Genomic DNA, 25109 nt, shown 5'->3' with positions numbered 1-25109 from the left:
GAACTATGTGATTTTAAATAAAATTCTGTAATAAACATTTTCAATGAAGTAGAGAATAAAAACTATGATAGTTGTAAATTTTGTCAAGCAAATAAAACAATTACAATATATAAAGAATTAAACAATAGAAATGATCTATTACAAATAAAAAATGTTCTATTAAATGTATGACCTCGTTTACAAATAATGAATTACAAAAGAAAAGAAAATGATCTATTACAAATAAAGAATTACAAAAAGATCTATTACAATATGTAAGTATTACATAGTCTTCATCGACCAAGTCGCGCCGGACATGTTCGCCTGTCATGACCTGTCTGCTGGCACTCACTGTAACGAGCGGTCAAACGCCTATCTGATATGTCCATCTCATTCGGAATACGAGACATAGATGCACGACCCCGTTTCACTTGTCGCAGACGCAGTACATTAGGCATTAAAGTCCACTGCGGATCAGCCCAATAATCTTGATGCGGTATTGGATTGAATTTAGTTTCCCAAACCCTCATGTATACAGGAAGCCTATATACTAGATCAACGTACTCGAATGGATTGTTACCGCATTCAGACATTACAGCGAGCATATGAGAACATGGATAGTGTCATATCTCATATTTCCCACAACTGCACGTGGGTTGATTCATTCGCACAATTTGTGTATTGCAACCTCGTCCATGGCGAAAAGATGTTTGCACCTCAAACACGCGGCGTGGCCTATAAAAAAATTGTAATAGAAACTAATGAAGTTCATGTTTTTAGGGGTAGTTAAATTGACAACATAATAACAATAATTTAATTTATATTACAAACTAACCTGTCATATGATATCAACTTGAAAGTATTTGCCCTTGCGATGCCATCCTCAATAGTTTTTTGCATCTCTCTAGGGTATTGGAACTCATTTCGTACATCTAGTTCAGCTTGGGCTCCCATCTCGTCAAAATATTTTACAAGCCGCCGAAATGTAAATTCAACCATAGCTGAGATAGGTAAGTTCCTTGCACCTTTCAAGACGCTATTGAAGCACTCTGCATCATTGCTAGTCAATACCCCCCACCGATGTCCACCGTCATACGAAAAGGCCCAGTCCTCAGGATTCATCTTGTAAACCCAAGTGATGGCTTCTTGGTCAATAGCCTGTATTTGTTGTAAGTAACCATTACACTTTCGTCGTTGATGAGCACTTCCTGCTTTCCATAGAAGTTGTTTCAGCTCCTTATTTCTGAACGTAGTGTTAAAGTTACTACAAACATGTCGAATGCAGTGCCGATGATATCCAACAAATTGGAGCGAGGGATTCAACCAATGCCGCCTCACAGCAGCTAAAATACTCTCAGCTCGATCGGATATCAAAGTCACTCCCTGTCGGTCCATGACAATATGTTCCTTGATATTTGAAATGAAGAACGACCAAGACTCCAAACTCTCCTTGTCGACAACAGCAAATGCAAGCGGTAGTACTTTGCCATTGGCGGTGACAATCGTTGCTACAAGCAACACACCAGTGTATTTCCCGTATAAGAATGTACCATCTATGGTTATAACAGGCCTACAATGTCTGAATCCATCGATGACGGGTTTGAAAGACCAAAAAACAAAGTGGAAGACGGGCATAATGGTTGTATTTTCGGTATATCTATGCTTCCATTGCACGATGGTGCCAGGATTAGATGTTTGTAATGCATACATGAATTTAGGCAACATCATATATGATTCATCCCAATCTCCGAATACCATTCTAATTGCCTTTGCCCTTGCATGCCACGCCTTCTTGTAATGTATAGTATAGTTCATAGACTTTTTTATGTCTTCGATGACATTCTTAATGGGCATATCAGGTTCGTTCTGCATACAACAATACCTATGAGTCAGATTATTTTGGTGTGAACACTTTAAAGACACAATTTTGGTGTGAACACTTTAAATAAACAATGTGTATATAAATGTAAACATTTATTTTGTATACTCACCGCAACTTGTCCCAAAAGATGAGAAGCAATGTAACTGGAGCTAATATTTGTGTGGTCCCTGTTCATTCGTGGGTATAAACAATGGTGAGGACCCCTATACTGCTTTATTTCAAAAAGCCCATGTCTCTTACTAAGAGATGCACGCAACCACCATCTACAGTCGTGCTTGCAAGCAAACACCCAAACGTCTCGCTTGGAGGTTACGACTTTATACTCTCGATTATTTGTTGCATGGTACAATTTCACAGCATGTACGAGTTGCTTCTTATCAACGAAAACCATCCCTTTGTCCAACTCTGGATTTTCAGCATTCCAGATTCGGTTACGGGGAACGACATTGCGGTTACTAATATCAAAATCACCACCCATGTGAATGTTTTCAAAGAAAGGGATTTCAGGTCTAGGTGGAATTGGGGCATTCTGAATATCAACGGGAGTGTCGACATCATCTTCTTCATCATCATCATCATCTGATCCGCCCAATAAATTTTCTTCATCACACATTTCATTCTCATCATTGTCTAGGGCGACATCAGGACCGTACATGTCACTGTCAGCAAACTGCACAGAATTAACCGTTTCAGCCATATTACCAGCAACTTCAACTGGAGTCGTATGATGGCTATAGGTGGGCACATCTTGGGTGTTATTGTGAAATTCAGTCTCGTATCCACCATGTGAACTTAATTCTCCACCATGGCCATGAAATGTCTGTTGTGTGTAGCCAGCTGCATAACATTCATTTGATTCATACATAGGAGACTGAAATGTTGTCGTGTCAACCCCATGTGTCAGCAATGTAGTGAACGGATGCGAATCCATCTGTGTTATATTCGGAAGATTCTGTACAACCTCTTTCTGAATGTACACTTCCAAACAATTTGGTGGTTCGAAATTTCCACCGATACTTAAAACGGTGTTCAACGCCTCATCGTCATTTATCGGTAATATTTTGTATTTGCTGGTTGCTTGCCACTGGCGATAAGGATATCTACATTTGAAGATTAATCGGACTGTTTCCCCGTAACTTGCGACCTTGGACATAAACATCTCCTCCAAATTGCCAAGTGTGGTGCCAAGTTGCATCCTATATATCCCTTTCGGCTCAGCATCATATGACACACCTTCATCGGGATCCCGAATTATGTTTCCCCCCAGTAAAAGATAATTGGAACAGTTGCCATATACTTACTTCAATGAAACAATAAATATTAAAATATCAACAATATACATATATTGAATTGTACTTGTAAAATAAACATTAAAATTTGCAGAAGCCACAAATAAAAGCAACTCTCTAATTTTTTATCAATTTATATTTTCCAGGGTTGAAGGAACTGTAGAGGTGAAACATTAATTCAATTTGTATTTTGTCAACTATATATTTGTGTCTCAACTTGATTATTACTGTTTATTTTCTCATTCTTTTCACTTATTTTTATTCGTCTAACAGAACAGCTGAGATTTCATCTATACGTGGAGTTATAGATTGTGTCTCATTTACTTCCTATGTGAAGACTCTTATCTTTTCAACGTGAATGTTCTTTGTTGTCATTGCTCTATTGTCTTAATCTAAAAAACACATAAAGAAGTATACTTGTTGTCTTAATTCTTTCGAATTAGTGGCGAAAAATAAAATAGGTTGAGAGATATTTAGTAGAGGGTGACGCGATTGATTTGGACAATATAAAATACAGGGTGCAAACATTGAGAGAGATTTTTTTAACCTGGTGATGTAATTGTTCAGATTTATGGAAAATATAAGTTAATTTGATTTGCTCCAACTTGTGCCATTACGGACCTTAATGACAAAGTTATTTCCTATGTGAACTAGCAACCCTCGTCCATTTTGTAGAGGGCATAAAGGCTTTCTTATAAAATTAAAACAAAAAACTGATTTTGGATCATTTTGGATCGTTCTGAAAAGTAAGAAAAAAATTAAATTTATTTATTCCTTTTTTTTCTTACACATACAAAAACAAAAAAATAATTACAGAGATAATTTATAATGGCAAAAAATTAGAGATAATTAAATTGAAGTTGGTGGTTAAATGTATGGACTACATTTTGGATAGTTATCCATGTGAATCTATCGGGCCATCCGTACCAATTATTTGGTATTACAAAACACATGCTTACCCATCAAAGTGCCAATTTTTTTTTCCCTTCTCACGTACGAAATTGCTATGGACTATTAATTAAAATAATTTATTACTCTTTTCATGCATATATTGTAACTACTCTAATAATGACTTCTAATTATACAAACATGAATAAACATTATTAAAACATAATGTTTAGATTTTCCTTTTCAATGGTAGTGGACAATCACAAAGTGAAAAAGGCGATAAGTCAGTTCGTTCAATACCCATTTCAAAAACTTTTTCAAATTTTCTTCAGTTTTCTGAGAAAATTTTAATTTGTACTAGAATACTATTATATGTATTACAAATTCAGCTCATTAAATTTTTTAATCATATTTTGGCTGCCTGACCCCAAATATAGTGAAATAAACCAAACGAAATTAAACCAATTTTTTTTTTTAAATCAAATAGAGTCAAATTTAAATATTTTGAGAAACCAATAAAAATATTTCTTTTTAATAAAATAGAGTCAAAATTAAATATTTTGAGAAACCAATAAAAATATTTCTTTTTAATAAAATAGAGTCAAAATTAAATATTTCAGAGAACATGATCTTTTATTTGAGAGAACATGATCTTTTCATTGAGAGAAAATTAAATATTTTTTTAATCAAATACATTCAAAATTAAATATTTTTTTGTTTAATAATTATATTTTGTAGAAATTAGACATTAACAATTTCTGAACCATAATTTGATTCAAAAAATGTAGACATTTTGATTCACAAGCATAATTTCAAAATTCCAATTTCTGATTTCAAATTTCAAAATATAGACATTTCATAATTCCAATTCAACAATTCTCAATTACATGAATTTCGTAATATGACATTAACAATTACGAATTATATGAATTACAATTTTTACTAATTTTATTCTTAATTAAACAAAATTACTTTTAAAACCATAATTTGAAACTCTAATTTCCTTTTAATTCCTGTTAACAAGCAAAAAAAAAAAAAAAAACTCACAAGCATCATTTCAAAATTCCATTTTCTGATTTCAAATTTCAAAATATAGACATTTCATAATTTCAAATCAACAATCCTCAAATACATGAATTTCATAATATGACATTAACAATTATCAATTATATGAATTTCGGATTTTTTAATCGCAATTCTTAATTAAAAAAAATTACTTTTAAAACCCTAATTTCCTTTTAATTCCTCGTCACAAGCAAAAAAAAAACAATTTCCAATTCAACAAATGTACGTTGGTTTATTCAATATTCAAAATATAGACATTTTGATTCACAAGCATAATTTCAAAATTCCAATTCCTGATTTCAAATTTAAAAATATAAACATTTCGTCATTTCAATTCTCAATTCTCAATTCTCAATTCTCAATTCTCAATTATATGAATTTCATAATATGACATTAACAATTATCAATTATATGAATTGATGATTTATGAATTTCATCATTCCAAATTTCAATTCTCAATTCTCAATTCTCATATTTATGATTTATTTAAAAAATTAAAAAAATTAAAAAAATTCCAAACCTGATTTATGATTCAAAAGCATAAAAATTCAAAAGCATTAGAACCCTTAATAATGTGAACCCTAAAATAACATCCTAATTTGAACAATCCTAATAATGTGAACAATCTGATATCGAACCCTAATTTCATCACCACAACCACACTGACAAAGCATAAACATTCATAACCATATTCAATTCACAAGCAACATCCAAAAATTCAAAAGCAAAAAAATTCCACAAATTCAAAACCATTCGCATTTCTGATTTCCAAACCCTAATTTCATAACCACAATGATAAAAACCCTAACACATTTAATAATTCACATGTAAAACCCTAACATTGACAGAAAAATACAACACATTTACAAACACAAAAAATAAATACATAAAATTAGGGTTAATGTCATACCACGGAGAGAGAGAGAGAGAGAGCTGAGACAGAGAGTGAGAGCAGAGACCGAGAGCAGAGAGCAGAGAGCAGAGAGCGAGAGCGAGCTGAGATGAGAGCTGAGATGGAGGAGGGTGAGAGATGGAGAGGCTGAGAGATGGAGAGTGAGCTGAGAGCGAGATGGAGAGCAAGACCCGAAAAACCTAAGTCTGAAAAACGTATGCAAATGAGAGGGGGCTTCGTATATATGAGGGACATTAAAAACGCTGATTGAAAAAGCGTTTTCATTTAAGTGAACTCGCTATTAGCAATAGCGTTTTTCTGGCAAAAATTTTTTGTATAAAATTGCTATTATAAATAGCGTTTTCTGGCAAAACAGTTTTGTGTAAAAAGCGTTGTTCTTAACAGCGTTTTCCTTGGGAAAAAAATTAACCCTAGAAGCGCTATCTGTAACAGCGACTTCTTAATCAAAGTCGCAATTTGTAATAGCGATTTTCCTGTTCATCTACTTTTGCGCTCCTAACAGTAAAAGCGCGAATAGTAATGGCGTTTTAGCTTAGTTTTGGAATTCCGTCAGAAGTTGGCCTAGTTTTGAAAATACAATGTAAAAAAAGCTTATATTGGGAAAAGCCTCCTATTTCATGGGACCTTTTATCTAATAATAATCATATCATGTAATGGTCCTATGGAATAATGTATTTCACATGTGATAGTCGATTGAGAATTTGATTCTAAACCTTTTTCTGTTTGTTGATTGGATGAGTTCAATATTATTTTTATTTTTATTTTAAATGACATATCTCATTCTTACACTAAAAAATTATTCATTGTCATATGCGACACTGTTGTACAGTGTATCTTAACCATTGATTGGTGTAGGCCGCGCTAGTTAACAGTTGACATCCTGTGAATACCTTCTATACTTGACAGCGCAAAAGTATGTCTAATTTACTTTTTATTAAATATGTCAGATAAAAATAGATTGAGTTTAACATATACAAAACATGTACTTACACTCAACCAAAAAAAATTAATAGGCCAAGTCGTAATCACTAATTAAGATCCAAAATTTGATTTGATTATATTATATGATGAGCAAGAGTACAAAAAGAGAGGCATGCCAACCATCTTTGAATTTTGTCACTGTTCAAACACTTGAATGACATTAACTAACATACAATTTTATTACTAATAATAATAATAATAATATAAGATTTTTAATAATGTGATTTCTATTCCATATTTCATATAAATATACTTACTATTTTCTTGAAATACAAACATGAGTTAAAATTACAGTAGATCTTTGTCCATAGACGGAGCTTTCCTTTGGCCTTCGTTAGGTGGCTTTTTGTGAAATATATTGTGTTCATTCATGGCACACTCACTCACTTAGCTGGAAAGTAACATGTTGCTCTTCTCAATCTTCTCTCCACTAATTGCTTGCTAGTACTCTTCTGTCACATACCATCTTTTTCATAAAGAAGACAAGTGATCTATTGATAACGTAATGATACATTCCATTAAAAGTGGTGCTCTAAAGCACCACTAATGAATTGGCAAGTACTTTAAATAAATAAATAAATAAATAACAAGACACAAGCAGTGGGTCCCGTCCACTGCCACATCACTAGTGATACTTTTAGAGCACCACTTTTAGTGGTCTCAAGCATTATTGCTATTGATAAACGTTAATTAACGAAACAACCCCTCACAGTCCAATCAGAAACTTCCAGCTACCAAACAAAAAAAATTGTATATTTTTTATATTCCATAAATATATATTATTTAGGGTTAATTGGTGAAAAATTCATTCTTATGATACCAAAAGTCAAACGTTTATTCTTTTTTTTGAGATAAGGATATACGTTGAAAAGTCACCAGAAAATTGACCAAAAAAGTTGTCAAAAAGTTACCGGCATCTATGGCTAGTGGTGGTGAGATGAACAGATAAGTGACATTGTATATAGGTGATATATGTACAAATAGTTAGATATATAGATAACATGTGTTCGAATATGTAATATTTGAACAAATATACAAATAAGTAAATTTTGAACATGCTCAAAAAGTTTAAGTTTGGGCCTATTGACCTACCAGTTTTAGAAATAGACATCTGGCCAAAATGCCCTATTATTTTTAATACATTTTTTTTCATACTTCCAATATAAAATTAATTTAAATACAAATATTAATGTAAATATACATGTATCTTAAAATATAAATTTGTGTTCAAAAGGCACTCACATTTTTAACCTATTGTCATATTTATAGTATTTTTTTTATTTATATATAATTTTTAATATATTTATGAGATAATTAATTTAAACTGCTTTGAAAATAAAACTAAATTCAACATTCTTCTAATACAATTCTTTTCTTCTAATAATGTGGCGATGACTAAATTTTGATTCCAATTTTTTTTAATCCAAATTTGAATAACAGTAATTTTCAAATAAATATGTTAACAACATATAAATAAAAAATATGAGTGTACATGATAGAGAAAAAAAATATATTTTGTTTCGTTATTTAGTTTTCAAAATCAAATTTAAAATTTTCAATTCGAATTTATTTATTTGTAGGTATTATTTTAATATTTTGATCAATTTAGTTTTAGTTTTTAGATGCAATTAGTCTAGACGTACTCTAAAAGTAAAATATTGTGAAAAAATTATTTAAAAAATCAATTAATACTACTAAGGGTTATTTTGGATATGGTTTATAAATTTGTTTTTTGCTTATTATTAAAAGACGTACATAAAAGTAGAGATGTAATGTGATCTAAATAAGTCAATAAACAAATAAATAAATAAAAATGACGCCAAATTAGTACACATTAATGTGTGTTTAGGAGGGGAAAGATTGAACCAATGGCCATTCCTAAGTCAATAAACAAATAAGTTAGCTTTTTTAAATGTTGCCAAAAGAGGCCTAAATATAAAAAAAATAACAATAATCATAATCATAAAAACTATTGGTGTAATTTGCTCAATTTTTAAAAAAATTCTTCACAAATATTTACATTTTGAATACATTTACATTAGATGTATTTAAAAAATAAAAATGTTCAAAATATTAAGGTTTGGCAAAATTTACAATAAACTATTTCTTGTTTACAAAAAATATTAAACATATTTATATTTATTTTTAGTAAAGACGAAAAAAATATATGTTTAGTACATAAGTATTTTAAAATTTTGTGTTTGAAAACAAGTAAAAATAGGGGGCTTTTCCCATATTAAGCCTCTTTTACATCTTATTTTCCAAACTAGGCCTAGTTTGGACTAGGCTAAAGCGTTATTACAAATCGTGCTTTTACTGTTTGGAGTCCAAAATTTGATGAATAGTGAAAGCGCTATTGCAAAACGCACTTTTAATTAATAAATCGCTATTCCAAATCGCGCTTTTAGCATAAAATTTTTTTTTTGAAGAAAACGCTATTTGAAATCGTGCTTTCACCGTGCGTTTAAATTTTTTTTTTTTTAGAAAACGTTATTTCAAATAACGTTTTTACTGTTGCAACACAAACCAAAACCAAAACCAACCCACACTCTCACTCTCACATAGGCACACACCCACACACACTGAAGCATTGAAATAATATAATTTTTATATATAATAAAAATTTATAATAATCAATTATATAATTTTTATAATTTTTGTAAATATAAATTATTTTTAGGTTATAGATGGTTTGATTTATAATACGTATGTAAGGGTAAAAATTTTTATAATCAAAAATAATTTTTGCAATTTTTATAATCAAAAATAATTTATAAATTATCAAAAATAATTTATAATACGTATGTATTATAAAATTTTTTATAATAATTTATAATACGTATGTATTTACTTTAAATAAATTATATATAACACGTATGTATTATATATATAATTTTTATATATTTACTTTAAATAAATTATTTTTGATACCTATGTATTATATATATAATTTTTATATATTTATATATTTACTTTAAATAAATTATTAATAAATATATAATAATTATTTTATAAAATAAATTATTAATAAAAATTATTGATTGTAAAATAAATTGATTACTTTATAAAATAAATTGATTATAATTTTTATTAATAATTATTTATTGTATATTTTTAAATAATTTATAAAGATTATAATCAATTTATAAATAATTTTTGTAATTTTTATAATCAATTTTTACATACGTATGGCAATAATTTTTATAAATTATTTAAACTATACGTATGTAAGGGTAAAAAATTTTAGGCTATGGATGGTTTGATTTATCATTTATCAAAAATTTTACCCTTAAATCATACGTATATAAATGTGAAGATGGGTTTACTGTAAATGTAAATGTGAAGATACGTGTTAAATTATTACATACGTATTAATTATAAATTTTTATAAATTATTTTTGAATAATACATACGTATTATAAAATGTGAAGATAGGTTTATTGTAAAAAATTTTAAATAAAAAATGTAAAGATTTAAATAATACATACGTATTATAAAATTTTATTAATAATTTATTTTATAAAATAATTATTATATATTTATTAATAATTTATTTAAAGTAAATATATAATACATACGTATCAAAAATAATTTATTTAAAGTAAATATATAAAAATTATATATATATATATATATATATATATAATACATATGTATTATATATAATTTATTTAAAGTAAATACATACGTATTATAAATTATTTTTTATTATAAAAATTTTTACCCTTGCATATGTATTATAAATCAAACCATCTATAACCTAAAAATAATTTATATTTACGAAAATTATAAAAATTATATAATGATTATTATAAATTATATTATTTTAATGCTTCAGTGTGTGTGGGTGTGTGCCTATGTCAGAGTGAGAGTGTGGGTTGGTTTTGGTTTTGGTTTTGGTTTTGGTTTGGGTTGCAACAGTAAAAACGTTATTTGAAATAACGTTTTCTAAAAAAAAAAAAAAAATTATACGCACGGTGAAAGCGCGATTTCAAATAGCGTTTTCTTCAGAAAAAAAAATTTATGCTAAAAGCGCGATTTGAAATAGCGATTTATTAATTAAAAGTGCGTTTTGCAATAGCGTTTTCACTATTCATCAAATTTTGGACTCCAAACAGTGAAAGTGCGATTTGTAATAGCGCTTTAACTTAGTTTGGAAAATCCGTCCAAATTAGGTCTAATTTGAGAAATAAGATGTAAAAGAGGCTTAATATGGGAAATGCCCCTAAAAATGGAGGCCATGGAAGGAGATTTATTGACGATCGGAGATAGTGGCCTTAGGTGTTATTGACAATCAAAGGTAATGGCCGAATGTAATTATTAGACAATTAGCAATACTTAAAGGTGATTATTGATCACAAGAAGTGTTGGTTGTTATCGGTAGTCGGCAATGGCTATATAAATATACTTAATAAATAAAATTGAGACAGGAACAAGATGGATCGGGACGGGAGAGAGTTATAGGAAAGAGTGGGAAAAGAAGAAATGAAAAAAAAAAAATTAAACAAAAAATAAAATTAACTTTTTTGTGTTTGTTTATAACATTTTAAAAATCAACAATGATAGGTGGTCGAAAAAAGATGGCTCGAATGGTTCGAAATACCTAAAACAATATAAAATAAGGGCAAATTACATATACCTCCTCGAGGTTTGGCTAAATTACAGATACCCCTGAGGTTTGAGAAATTACGAATTCCTCCCTGAATGCTATATTTGCATAAGAAATTAGGGGGTAATTTGTTATGAAATATAAACCTCAGGGGACAAATTGTTATGAAAACACAAACCTCATGGAGCGGGATGTAATTTTCGAAACCTCAGGGGTATTTGTAATTTAGCCAAACCTCGAGGGGTATATGTAATTTGCCCAAAATAAAAACAGAAACCAAACCAGATTTTGTTTACAGTTGTCGAGAGAGGAAAAAAAAAATTACAAAAATACAAACGTCAGCAAAGAGACCCAAATTTGGTGTCAACTTACCCGCTCTTCGTCGGTCTATAAATACCGATCGATCGAAGCTCGTCGTCACCAACAAGTAATTGAGTGTATCTGCATATCGGAAAATGGAAACTATCGATGCCGCCAAGCTTCGCTCCGAGTTCCTTCAAGTTCTTCGCAGTCGACGATCTTCTGAAGGTCTGAATTTCAAATTATAATCTCAATTGATCTCTCTGATTTGATTTGTTGAGTTCAAATTACTCACTCGTGTTTTTTCATGATCTGAGACTGTGAAATACACTTTCAAATTACTTCTTCTTTTGTATTGCTCTCTTTCTGTGTCTGGAAATGTCGAATCTATCACTCACTCACCTCGATATGTCCAAGTGTGAAGTAATAATGTCAAATTAGTTGATAGGTCTTTCGTTTCGACTTTTGATTTTTGTTGAGCACAAATTGGTTGCTGCTAATCATAGATGGATTGTATTGTAGACCTTGTTCGTTCCTCAATTTGAATGGCAATTACTTTCTGAGGGATGAAAAATATGGAATCAAGCATATAGAACTTGAGAATTTAACATATTGAAAAATGTGTAGCTATGTGGTTACTGATTTATTTTTTTATTTTTTAATGGAGCGGTGAGTCAAATTATGTTGATGTTGCTAAGTCACCAATTTTGAAGTTTAAGCTGATAGGTGATGGGCCCTACAATATATATCAAGTATTTCAACCGTCTCATATGCAAGGTTTTAAATAATGGTGGCGGTTACCGTAACGGTAAGGTAACTTTGATGCGGTTGCGGGGTGTAACTGTTATAGCGTAACAATGGTGGCAACAAAACCGTGAATTTTTTAATTCTTCACCCAATTTTAGGAAAAACATACCAATACTTTGTTTTCCTCTTGGACAAACGATGAAAAGAGGAAAACAAAGTGTTATTTATGATGTACATAGAAAATATTAGAGTTAATTATACTAAAATTCCCTTAACTATTAATGAATATCACTTTACCTCCTCATCTATGAATCCGTACATATTGACACTCTACTATAAAAATCTCCCAAATAAACTCCCTTTGGAGGTGGTCTAGTGAAGTGATACCATTTTATAGTTGAGGGGGCAAAATATATGGGTTCATAGACAAAGAGGGTAAAGTAATATTTGCTAATAGTTAAGGGTGGTCTTGGTGTAAATAACCCAAAATATTAAGGTCAAAGCTATGGTTTTTTTTTTTTTTTTTTTTTTTTTTTTTTTTTAAGAGGCAAAGGAATAGATAAAGAGCACTCTCTAGATTATGTTTGTTTTAACCTAAGTAAATACTTCCCACTAATTACATACAAAGTTTTTAAAGGCGAATGCGTAGTGTGAGGTGTTTTACCCCTCATGAGGCATGGCGTAAGCCTTAAGGCGTTGTGGCTTAAGCATTTCAAATTCTGAATTTTTATATTTAGTAAATAATTTATATATTTTAAAACAATAAATAAATACATCAAAATTAAATATAAAGGTGTAAATACTTTTCTGCTCAAGGCTCACTGCAGAGAAGGAAGCTTTGCTCTTTTGAAAGTAAAATTGGTATCCTTAGCTTTAGTGATTGAGCTTCTCACTGAGCATTAACTTTGTGTTTTTTCTTGATTGCTCATTTACTTAATTTTTCCTACAGAATATAGTTGCAAAAGGGGTTTTTTTATTTTTTTGCTTTTTTATGCTTAAACAAGAACCTAAGACAAAATTTAACAAAAACCTAAGACAAACTCTTCATATGCGTACTCCTCACATGCTTATACGTAAAAGGTGTACGAGACATACCTAAGGTGCATGTCTCAGATTGTGTGTGCAAGCCTTTGGGGAATAAAGCCTAAAAATCAAAGCCTTGAGGCATTGTGCCTTGGCCTTGCCTCAAGGCGAGCATCAAGGCAAGCCTCAGTAAAGCCTTTTAAAATGTTGATTACAAATAACGATAATTTTTAAAAGAGCTGCAACTGCAAGTTTTTGTGGTTCGGAAGCCCATTAAGTTCTAATCATACTGGAAAAGATTATTGCATTTGAATTTTTAACTGTTCAATAAAATTTGGAAATTATTTACTTGGTAGTTTTTGTATCTTCTTGAGTAAAATATAGTCTTATAAGCAAGCATAATTTTATATCTATTCATTTATCTCTTTCTCTCATTTTTACGTCCCACCAAATTTCTTTGAATTTTGCAGTTACACTGTCTGTAGAACTTGGAAAACCTGTGGCAGATCCCATGTATCGACAAACTCCCCTGCCAAGCTTCAGTGAGGTTAAAATCTCCTTGAGTATTTGTATCTTATCTGTTGGAATTTCTGCATTGTTCCATTCTAGTTTATCTCTCTGACATTTTACCAGGCAATGGAGTCTTGTCCAAAGGCAGACATTCCCAATCTTAAGGATCTACTTAAAGAGGAAAATGTGTACTTGATCACTGAGGTTTGTGGATTTTTGAATCTTGGTCATATATGTCTGCTTCTTGAATTAGCCTCTTTTTTTTCCTTTTAATTACTGTGATGAAACATTCAAATATTTAAAAGGGACAGGTAACATAATTCTATTTCATGATAAATAATTGGATTGAATCTACCATGACATTCTTCTTTCCAAATAATTCAAAGATTTTGGATAAGTAGGGTGCTTTTTTGATTTAAATAGAATGAAAATTTTACTGCCTCTTTTCAAAGTTTTGTTTATTGTTTCCCTGGTTGATTAGCTTTTATCAGTTAAAATGATGGAGATTTTCATGATCTTACAACCTAGCCACAAGAAGTTAATCATTTAATGCCTCAAATCACAGTCTTTTCCCAAGTATTCTGATCACATAGCACCCTGAATAATTCTTTTGTTTATTTGCTGTGATATATGGACAACATCATCTATATCTCCCCTCTGATTATGATGATTGGTTAAAAATAAGAACAATAGCTCGTTTGGGTATCTCTTACTTTTTGCATACCTTGCTTTAGCTTTGTACAATTCTTTGATTTTAAAGCATCTGTCTTTAGTTTTTGGTACCTAACAACGCATTCCACCTAAGCAATCACCCACCCCACACACACATGAAAATCCTCTTCTTTTTTATTTCTGTTTTTCTTATTTGTAAATGACGATGAAGACCATTTAGTTTGTAAGAAGTCACATGCTTAATTATTATTGTAGTAAAGGCAAAATCTCTATGACACTCACATGAACACGAGAACATTACGGTGTTCAACAACTTGTCTGTCCATGGAATAGAGGGAGGTCAGAATCCACCATCAACAGTGAATTGTGATTACTTGAAACCATGTTTTGCCTCTCAACTCTCCCATGAAATATGTTTTTAACCACCCAAAAACCAAACTCTCTTAAAAGATTAGTGTACACACAACTGTGTCAGGTAAAAAGTGAAACTATTCCAATTTTGGGCTGGCCAAAAGTACTTTACAAGGCTTCCAATTTCTGAAACCGAGTAGATCCTAGAGCTTGTAATTCAACCTACAAAAACTAATATGTGATTATGAATTATGACGTGGAAGTTTCTATGGTAGCTATGCACCTGATGGGCTTTAATGAATGCACTATTCCTTTATACCTCCACATTTGCTGACTGTGGGCATGAAATGTATTAACTGTACTCATGGTCGTAAGTAGGCAGGAGAGCAAGGGCGCTTACCTGTGCTGATTTTGAGCATTAATGAAAGCAATCATCAAAGGAAGCCGGCTGTTGTATTTTTGCATAGCACACATAAGTGCAAAGAGTGGTTACGGCCATTGCTTGAGGTACCTATTTTGAGGTTTTCTCAGACCTGCAGTTTTTATCAGATTGACTTTGTTAACACAGGAGATCATCCTATATTTTTCCATTTGTTCAGGCATATGCTTCTCGTGGATATATAGCTGTTTCCATTGATTCTCGTTACCATGGAGAACGTGCCAGCAGTATGACCACCTATCGAGATGTGTGTATTGAATACTGATGTTTTGATTTAACTTTGCAATATGGGCCTGGTCAAAACAAATAAATAATAAACAAAAGAAAAAACTTGTTCGTATTCTCTTACTATATGACCTACCACCTTATTCAGGTAAATAGTTTGGTGTTAGGCATGATCAAAAACTAAATCTGAGCAAGTAATATTCCAAAATGAGAGAATTTTGTGTTGCTGCAGTGAGATACGACTCCTATGGATTCTCTCATGTTTCAAATCTGGGAATGAGTTCATAACCCAGGTTGCAAACAACATTGTTGTCCCTAATATGGTTTTACTACTATCATGCAGGCTCTCGTTTCATCATGGAAACAAGGTGATACAATGCCATTCATATTTGATACGGTAATTTCTTCATTCATTATGTTTTGAAACATATAGTTTGACGAGTCTGTAACAGTATATATAAAATATTTCAGAATCCAATGTAATTAATGAATAAAGAAACTCAACTGAAAACTTTGCATTCTGCAGGTCTGGGACTTGATAAAACTGGCTGATTATCTTATACAGAGGGAGGATATAGACCCTTCTAAGATAGGAATCACCGGTGAATCGCTTGGAGGTTGGAACTTGGAAGAATAAAATTGAAAAAAAAAAACCAAACATAAATTTCATTGTTGCTATAACATGCGTAGAGTAATTCTTAAATGCAGGAATGCATGCGTGGTTTGCTGCTGCTGTTGACACCCGCTATGCTGTAGCTGTACCAATAATTGGGGTGCAGGTTTGTCATATCCAAAGTTTTATGCGATAAGTGAGGATTTCTTAAATTTTTGTATTGGACAACGGTACGGAAGAGTTGACTATTTATGCAATATGGTCTTAGGGCTTTCGATGGGCTATAGACCATGACAAGTGGCACAGTCGGGTTAACAGTATCAAGGCTGTTTTTGAAGGTGAGGCACAGAAAGATGAAATTAATTAATTTCAAACATCAGAAAGAAAAGGAAATTAACTGACTTAGTTTGTAATTCACTTCTACGGGTTTGCTCTGGAATCAGCAACTTCTACAAAATTCATTTTTGTGGGGGCTTCTCATATTCAAAATACTTTGATGTTGTTGATATTTGAGCACTTAAAAGTAAATTCCAACCTGTAGTTGTAACCATCCATAAGAAAAAGAGTAATCAATGGTTAAACTGTAAGGACCTTTTGTAAATGTTTGCATAACTGACTCTTTATGGAACATGTGTCATTCAAAGTATTGAGCTTCTTGAAGCATATTTCTTGAATTGAATGCATCTATTGTTTTTGTGATACTACTAGTTTTTGGTTTCAGAAGCACGGATTCATCTAGGGAAGAGTGCTATTGATAAGGAAGTGGTGGAGCAGGTCAGTTACAATTTATTTGGTTGGGGAGTTTGGGAATGGATTTGGAAAGGGAAAGGGAAAGCGAAAAGGAAAGGGAAAATGTGAATAAAATATACTTACATTTCACCTAGTTTTACATACTTTTTCTTTTTTCCTTTTCAAATCGTTTTCCAAATTCCCTAACCAAACACTGCGTTACAGTTCAATTCTATACATCTAAATAAGCTGCAATATCACCATGTGATCACAACTAAGCTACGTGGAGATTTTAGCTTTATCACCTATTGTACATATATCAAAAGTGTTGGTTTCAGAAAATCGAATCATCTAATGCTTTTTTCACCCAGGGGAACGACTCTTTTCTCTGGATTTTGAAAAGCCATCAATCCCTGGTTTTTGTGCCAGTTGTACTATTCTAGCTGCAGAAGGCATTTTTATCCTCCAATAAGCAGCTTGCATGTTGAGCTTTCTACTCTTTGGAAGTCAGATCACATGTAATATGATTTCTTTTTCCAATCAGGTTTGGATCAGAATTGCTCCTGGCTTAGCCTCCAAGTTTGATTCACCTTATTCAATTCCAATTATTGCACCACGGCCTCTGCTGATCTTAAATGGTATGACCATTTCCGGCGTAAAAATTTGCTAAGTGCACATAATCCGATTATAGAACTGAACACAACCCTCTCACTCGCATGAGGTAAGAGGACCCATTAAATGTGTGGGTGTTCAGTGATCAAATTCTGTGCACATAGAAGAGCTACTTATGGCACTCCAGTCATCAATGAACTAGGTTCTCTTTCTTAGAAGCAAAGAACATACTTGGAATGTAACATATTTTTTTAACATACAGGTGAAAAAGATCCTCGATGCCCAATTGAAGGTCTGGAAATTCCCAAATCAAGAGCATGCAAGGCTTATGAAGATGCCCATTGTCCAGATAATTTCAAGGTATTGTATGAAACTCTGTCATTTGATCAACTGACAATGGTCACAAATGTCAAGAGAGACAGAGAGAGGGGCATAGCTAAAACTGTTTCTGTACTTTGAACTTCCAACCATATGAGATTTTTTGGTTCTAACAGTTCATTTCTTTGAATTGATTTCTAGGTGATAGCACAACCTGGAATTGGACACGAAATGACGCCATTGATGGTGAAAGAAGCCAGTGACTGGTTTGATACATTCCTCAAGTAAAACAGCAATAGCTCCCTCATTGTTAGGAATATTATTTGTGTAGATGTATCATCAATGTTCGTTGCATCTCAATTTGTTAGGACATATGATTTTCACTCTTTTGAGTAGTCTCTATTTAAGAAAAGCTGAACAATTGATGTATGCACAATGTGCAAGTCTCCCTACAAAGCTTTAATTATCTACTAATCTTTGGCTCTGCAGCTCAAACCCAACAAGTAGTGCGGATTTCGGTCATCCAGCTAAGAACTTAACTCTTTTTTCTTTTTTTCTTTTTTTTTTTTTAATTTTTTTTTTAACTCAGCTAGAAACTCTTACTTTAACCTGCGTTATTTGTTTCAAAACCTTTTCTCAATGGACAAATGGCGGGAAAAAGGGGAAAAAATAATTGAAAAAATCATAACTGTTATAAAATGAAGAAAATGTAAAAACATACAAAATAATAAATTGTAAAGCAAATAAAAGAATAAATTTAACGCAAGATTTCATGTACTGCTTGCTTACAAGAGCTTGAAACTTTTTTTTTTTTTTTTTAAATCCGCAACAATATATATATATATATATATATTAGAAAAGAAAAAAAGTATTAAGAGAAATGGAAAAAAGCAAAGCCAAAGGAAAACCAAAAATCTCACAGTACATATCAGTCTTCATATCTCTAGAATTTTTTTTGGAAAACAAAAAAAACACACCAAAAAAAAAAAAAAAAAAACACAAAAAAAGATGTAAAGTAAAAGACTTTATCCCATAAAGAACCAACCTCTTCCAAATAACTCAAACAAAAAAACAAAAAAAATGCATAAAAAACACAATCCCATAAGAATAATAACTTTATCATTGTTCTCGAAACGTAAAAAAATCGATCAAAAGCATTTGAGAACACGATGCCAAAACTGCCCAACAAATCTCTTAACATTTGAAAAAACGAATGCCATAAAAACAGAACCAATGGGCAATACAAAAATCCATAGATTCCCCATTTGCTCACATCATGCACCATTGAGGACGAAGATTGCAAGTAAGTCTTGAACTTTGTATAATCACCTTTATTTCTCCAGAGAATTTCTAATCAGGAGTAAATGTTGATTTAACTGAACCTTTACAATGTAATCGCACCTTGACACCAAATTAAAGTCTCAGCAACCTTTTTTTCACGACTCTACTTTGTCGACAGATATAAGATGTAACGTAACAGAAAATCTTAACAAATAAACCTCTGGAGATTTGGTAAAGGAGAAGATTTTCTCGAAACTTCCAAGTACTTTTAAGCCGTGTTTGGATGGGAAACCCTTCTTTTCTTTTTTTCTTTCCCCTTCGCAGATCCTAATATTCAAACATAGTTTTACAACAAACTTGAGCCGTTAGTAATCTGCATGAGTTATTCTGTTGTCGACAACCAAAAGAATCGAAATATAAATTATTCTCTAGGCCTAAAATAAGCAAAATATTTCAATAACTGAAAGTACTGAAGCATAATTCAGATAACAAAAAAAAAAGAAGAGGAAAATAGCATATAAACAAAAAGTAGTACACAAACAGCACAACTAATTACAGTTTTGGTTCAGAGGTTACAAGAAGTTCCTTCAAGTTTTTTGTCACAATAGTTGCATGCAACACAGATAAAGAGTTTTTTTGTCACAATAGTGTCATTAGTCGAGTCACCCCTTCTTTGACATAGCTGCAAGCCTAGTGTACGTCCTTGCCATAGACTGGTATCCTCAGATATCGCCAGAGCGCAGAAGATTGCCTGTGCAAAAAAAAAAAGCAAGAGTGAACCCTTAGCACGACAAATGCAAGCATGTAAACACCTCAAAGTTATACAAGCTGCGTAAATGGGAACAAAAGACGAGCGAACATTTAAATAAGGAGATAGAACTTGAGGTGGGTGTTCATCATCATCCCCATTCTAACATTTCAATCTTTTGTAACTTGGAGCATCTCCAATGGTTCACTTCCTGAAACTCTAGCTATTGCTATTTGCTCTATTTTTTTACTTTAATCACAACTATTGAATTGCTATTTTCCATCTTTAATTATATCCACTTATCAACATCTCTCTCTCTCCCTCTCTCTTCTCTCTCTATATATTTGATGGGTTGGCAATTTTACCTATAGCTATTCCTTGTGTCAAATATAGCGCAAAGGAATAGCAATGCTACATTACAACAGTGGTTTTACCTCACCATTAGACAGGTGATTTTGGGACTTCTTGTTATTCTTTAGCAATAGCAAGACTTCTACCTGACCATTAGAGAAGCTCTTAGCAGCAATCAAATACATTTTCATGATTTCCAGCTGAATAAGGTTTCATCTAATAAGTAAAAACACAACAACAATTAACATCATCACCATTATGAGGTATTGCATGCATTGTAGCATGAGGCGGGAGTACGACAAAGTATGAATTAACCTAGCAACTACTTCCCCACTATCACAAACAAAAAGAAGCTTGATAGGAGCAAGAGCTAAGAGAAAAAGCAAACTTGACGTCACAAAACCAGAAATTGCAATCGCTAAAATTCGAGATATATGCAATTTCTACTGTACTTCACTTAGAAAGAAAAGTCCATTTTTCAGCATGTACTAATTCCTATGTTTTGTCGTTCAGTCACCACCCTTGCGCTCATCCACACAGCATAATTTATCATAAACCTATGTTATATGAACTCGGATACAAGTATTAGGTATGGGTGCATGTCCAAGTGTTAGACTTTCATAAATTTAAATTTTTAAGATATTGTGATACATATCCAATATAGAACATGGGTATGGGGACTCGTTATGGACACACATATATTACATATTATATAATATTCTTAGATAAGATGTTGTAAATTATGTAAAAATGTCCTTCAAATTGAATAAGATTTAGAAAGATTGTGGAATTTTTATCTCTCATCTATGTTAGGTTATAAATGTTTCTTTTCTAGCAAATGTGAATTTCTTATTCTTAAAACATTAAAAAAATTGAAGGATCTAAGTGTCTAAATTGGGTACGGGTATCAAACACATATTCCACGCTCTTATCCTTGCCATATCCGGTGGACACGAGTACTTTGAGGGAAAGTAGAAGAGTCCATGTAACATAGCTTCGAATCCTTAAAACATTTTAGTCTATTGAGAAAGGGCCCTGAAGATCTTCAACTGCATATATATATATATATATAGAGAGAGAGAGAGAGAGAGAATACATTTTAAGCCTGAGTACCAAAAGGGCTCAAAGAATCTTGTTTGAAGGAGAGAAAAAAAAGGCCAGGGGATTTTATTGTTGGGTCAAGTATCAGACTCAAGAAGCAACCAAATGGCACGTAATGTTTACCAACCATGATATTCATTAGGATTTCTTTCAAGGCGTTGTTAAACTAGCAGTTTATATTAAGAGAAGTTCAATCAAATTAAACTGTACCAATAATAACTATAGCAGCAACTTAAACAATAGGATTGATGGCAGAAACAAGGAGAAAAGGTTAGGACCGGATGTGTCCTACAAACAATTATGCACCAACATTACCTGAATCACAATTCAGTGGACTATCAGGTTCTTGGACCATTAAAGTAAATTGTAGCCCTACAAACTGACTGGAGTGTCCAAGCTGGACTCCATGCATTCTTCAGGATATCAAGGCAAATCTCTCCTGTCTGCGAGGGGAAATATTAGAATAAAAATAACCAATCAATCAACTAACTGGTAGTGGTATTACATTCAGCATACAGATTTCGGTATGAACTTCTGGCTTTGTCATAAACAAGGTCCACAAGAAGGTAAGCCTAGTTCATTTTACCAACCAATAGGTCAAGTTAAAGTGCCAGCAAGCTTTGACTATGTTTGTTTTGAGATCCAAGAATGACAGGTTTATGAATCATCGATTGTCCAGATAACTGGTACAACCCAGTCATGATATGGTTGAAGCTCATAACTGAATCATCGATTCCTCATCTATCAATGTGGTTGAATAATGTCTTCCCTTTGTTAACCACATCAATTGTCCAGATAACTAGTATAACCCAGTCATGATTCAGCTACCCAATATAAGACCAAATTCCAAAATGCCATTTACAAATGCTAAATGATACATTTATGAGCACAACAGATCAACACGAACCACAACTCCCTTTCGTCATTCTCAGCATTAGAGAATGGATATCACAATGAAAAAGAACACATCAAAAAGATTATACAAAAGATTCATACCTTAAAATGCACATTTGGGTGAAATATTTTGGTTAAGAACCAGACTTGAGGAGGTTGCAGAGGATACTGCTCAGGGACAGAGAAAGCGAGCTGGAAAACACCACCCTTGAAAGGAGTTTCTGATGGTCCCTAGATAAAGAATAAAGTCAAGCAACAGCATAAAACAATGGACTGTCAACATCATCATTACAAAATCTACCTTGATAAGAGCAGTCCATTTAAACATATTGGAATCATCACAGGCTAGTTGGATATCCGGGTCCGCTGCTTTCTCTCGCTGCACCTCTTTGTATTCCTTGAAAAGCCTTGCCCTTGATGCCTGCATTCAGCACAAAACCACAAGGTTTTTACCCAGATGAAGTGAGAGTTGAGCACAATGCAACAACAAACTCGAGGAACAAGTTAGTGATGTATTTAGGTTAGATACAGATTCCTTATGCTATATACAGTACCTAGAAAGTTACCAGTCATTTTCACATATTCACAAGCCTAGAAGATATAAAATTTTAAATAATTTCAGAGTAGATGCTAAGTAAGGTTTTAGTTTGATTCTAATATAATGGACAATCAGGTTCAGACAAAGCCCAAGTCTCCATTGTTAAATTAATCACAATTATTCAATGGACTCGTGTATGAGTGCTGGGTACGGGTGGACATATGAAGGTCAGACCCATAAAACCTAATGGTTATGCGGACTAGGGAAAAAAAGTCATTTTTATATTTTGAATTTGTTATGTGAGAATAAACGGTATTCTATCTAACATACAACGTCAAAAAGGTATTTTACTCATTTTACAGTAATTATACAACAATATATGTTAAATATCCCACTCATGTTGTAAGTGTTAGGTGTCCAATACGGGCATTTGATTTATTTTGAAGAATCAACATAAGCCTACTCTCAAGTGATGAACCAGCCTTGACATATTGAGTTAGTCTCAAGTGATAAATCATGATGAATCAAGCAATCACCTCCTCGACTTTCAGCTCAACTTTCAGTTGATCAATCACCTCCTCAAGAAACCAGTATGTTAGTAGTTTTTCCTTTCAATTTTCACAGTCAAATCGAAATTTAAAAATTAAAAAAGTAACATACTGGTTTCTTGTTTTGAAATAAGTAAAAACCCCAATTGCCCATACAAAGACACAGCCGAAAAATTAAATAGAACGGAACCTGCATTTTTTGATTGTTGGTTCATCTTATCTTCACATTCTAAGGCCAAGTTTGGCAACTCAAAAATAATTCATCTTTTTATCTTTTTTCTATCACATCACCTCTCTACTTTTCTGCACATCTTTTCGTAAAAAGACAAAAAGTGCACTTATTTAGGTCATCCCAAACAACCCCTAAATATCACAATAAAAGCTTCCAAACAAAAAGGAATCCAAATACTAAAAATTCAACCCAAAAATAAATAAATAAAATGTAACTTTTTTCTACAATAAAAACAAGCAACGCGATTATGAGGCAAAAGTGAAGAGCATCTATAATGAAGAGTTTAAAAGAAAAGAGAAATAAAAAAAAAAAAATAACAAAGCAAGCAAACAAAAAGATCAAAGGGAAAAGTGCGAATCGAGTCATGATCTATTCTTTGCCGAAGGTGAGTAGAAGTCATCTCGGCTTAGAAGGTACATTTTGGGCTTGAAATTGTGGCCAGACAATTAGTAGCTCCATTACAAACATGTTAAATTTTGTTACGATTTTCACACTAGGTTTGATGCTTAAACAATATTAGAATGGAAGAATTACAGCACAGTGGGACACAAAAAACATATGAGGTACAAGTCATTCTGTAGTGGGGTGAGTGAAAAGCTATAATTGTGCAAATGTCACTTACACCCCTCCATATTTGTATTAAAAAAATTTGTATATGCCACTGAGATGTAATTCCTCTTATTAAAATATCAACCTCATATGTTGATGAAAATAAAGAGCAGGTAAAAAAAAAAAAAAAAACAATTGTGCAAGAAGAAAACAAAGAACTGTCAATTTTTTAAATTATTTCAATATTAATAACATGGTATCAAAAGAGGGTTGCTTGGTTGACTAGGTTGTTTAGTAAAATTTTATTGACTAAGAACATGCCAAATGAGTGGAGGAAGAGTATTTTAGTATCAATCTATAAGAATAAAGGAGATGTCCAGAATTACAACAACTATAGAGGAATCAAGCTAATGTGTCATAATGAAAGTGTGGAAGAGGGTGATGGAACGCCGATTGCGAGATATAACAGAGGTGTCAAAGAATCAATTTGAGTTTATGCTTGGCAAGTCAACAATGGAAGCGATCTATCTGTTGAGGAGAGTAATAGAAAAGTATAGAAAAAAGAAAAGAGACATTCATATGGTGTTTATCGACCTTGAGAAAGTATATGAAAGAGTACCTCGAGATATAATATAGTGGATGTTAGAGAAGAAATGGGTGACAAAAGGTTACATTGATGTGATTAGGGACATGTATAAAGGGGTGGTGACAACTATTAGATC

General features: G+C 32.2%; 3 protein-coding genes across 4 annotated transcripts; 1 reads left to right on the top strand and 2 right to left on the bottom strand.

The window, feature by feature from the left end:
* Window positions 1–602: 602 nt before the first annotated feature.
* Window positions 603–2076, bottom strand: LOC145802623 (uncharacterized). The gene is made up of 2 exons (XM_082895382.1): window positions 815–2076; window positions 603–714 (listed from the first exon to the last, which is right to left on the bottom strand). The coding sequence occupies exons 1-2, from the start codon at window positions 1849–1851 to the stop codon at window positions 603–605; spliced, it is 1149 nt and encodes a 382-aa protein (XP_082751508.1). The 5' UTR covers window positions 1852–2076.
* A 9759-nt stretch (window positions 2077–11835) lies between these two features.
* On the top strand, window positions 11836–18645 carry LOC114313515 (uncharacterized). 2 transcript variants are annotated; one of them, XM_028259896.2, is made up of 13 exons: window positions 11836–12134; window positions 14147–14223; window positions 14310–14390; window positions 15588–15716; window positions 15809–15895; window positions 16217–16270; window positions 16400–16490; window positions 16582–16652; window positions 16755–16824; window positions 17208–17260; window positions 17760–17853; window positions 18090–18187; window positions 18347–18645. In XM_028259896.2, the coding sequence occupies exons 1-13, from the start codon at window positions 12062–12064 to the stop codon at window positions 18431–18433; spliced, it is 1065 nt and encodes a 354-aa protein (XP_028115697.2). In that variant the 5' UTR covers window positions 11836–12061; the 3' UTR covers window positions 18434–18645. The 2 variants fall into 2 exon arrangements, with proteins under 2 accessions (XP_028115697.2, XP_028115698.2); XM_028259897.2 differs by lacking the exons at window positions 15588–15716; window positions 15809–15895.
* Window positions 18646–19815: 1170 nt separating this feature from the next.
* Window positions 19816–24322, bottom strand: LOC114313516 (protein PEROXIN-4-like). The gene is made up of 5 exons (XM_082894783.1): window positions 24256–24322; window positions 22822–22941; window positions 22623–22751; window positions 21942–22069; window positions 19816–20177 (listed from the first exon to the last, which is right to left on the bottom strand). Exons 1-4 carry the CDS (start codon window positions 24304–24306, stop codon window positions 21965–21967), a joined length of 405 nt encoding a protein of 134 aa, XP_082750909.1. The 5' UTR covers window positions 24307–24322; the 3' UTR covers window positions 19816–20177; window positions 21942–21964.
* Window positions 24323–25109: the final 787 nt, after the last annotated feature.

Source organism: Camellia sinensis, chromosome 11 (genome assembly GCF_055761805.1).
Source record: "Camellia sinensis isolate YWXY chromosome 11, ASM5576180v1, whole genome shotgun sequence".
Classification (NCBI taxonomy): Eukaryota; Viridiplantae; Streptophyta; class Magnoliopsida; order Ericales; family Theaceae; genus Camellia; species Camellia sinensis.
Note: the sequence above shows the minus strand (reverse complement) of the source record. Positions and strands in the feature narration are given on the sequence as shown.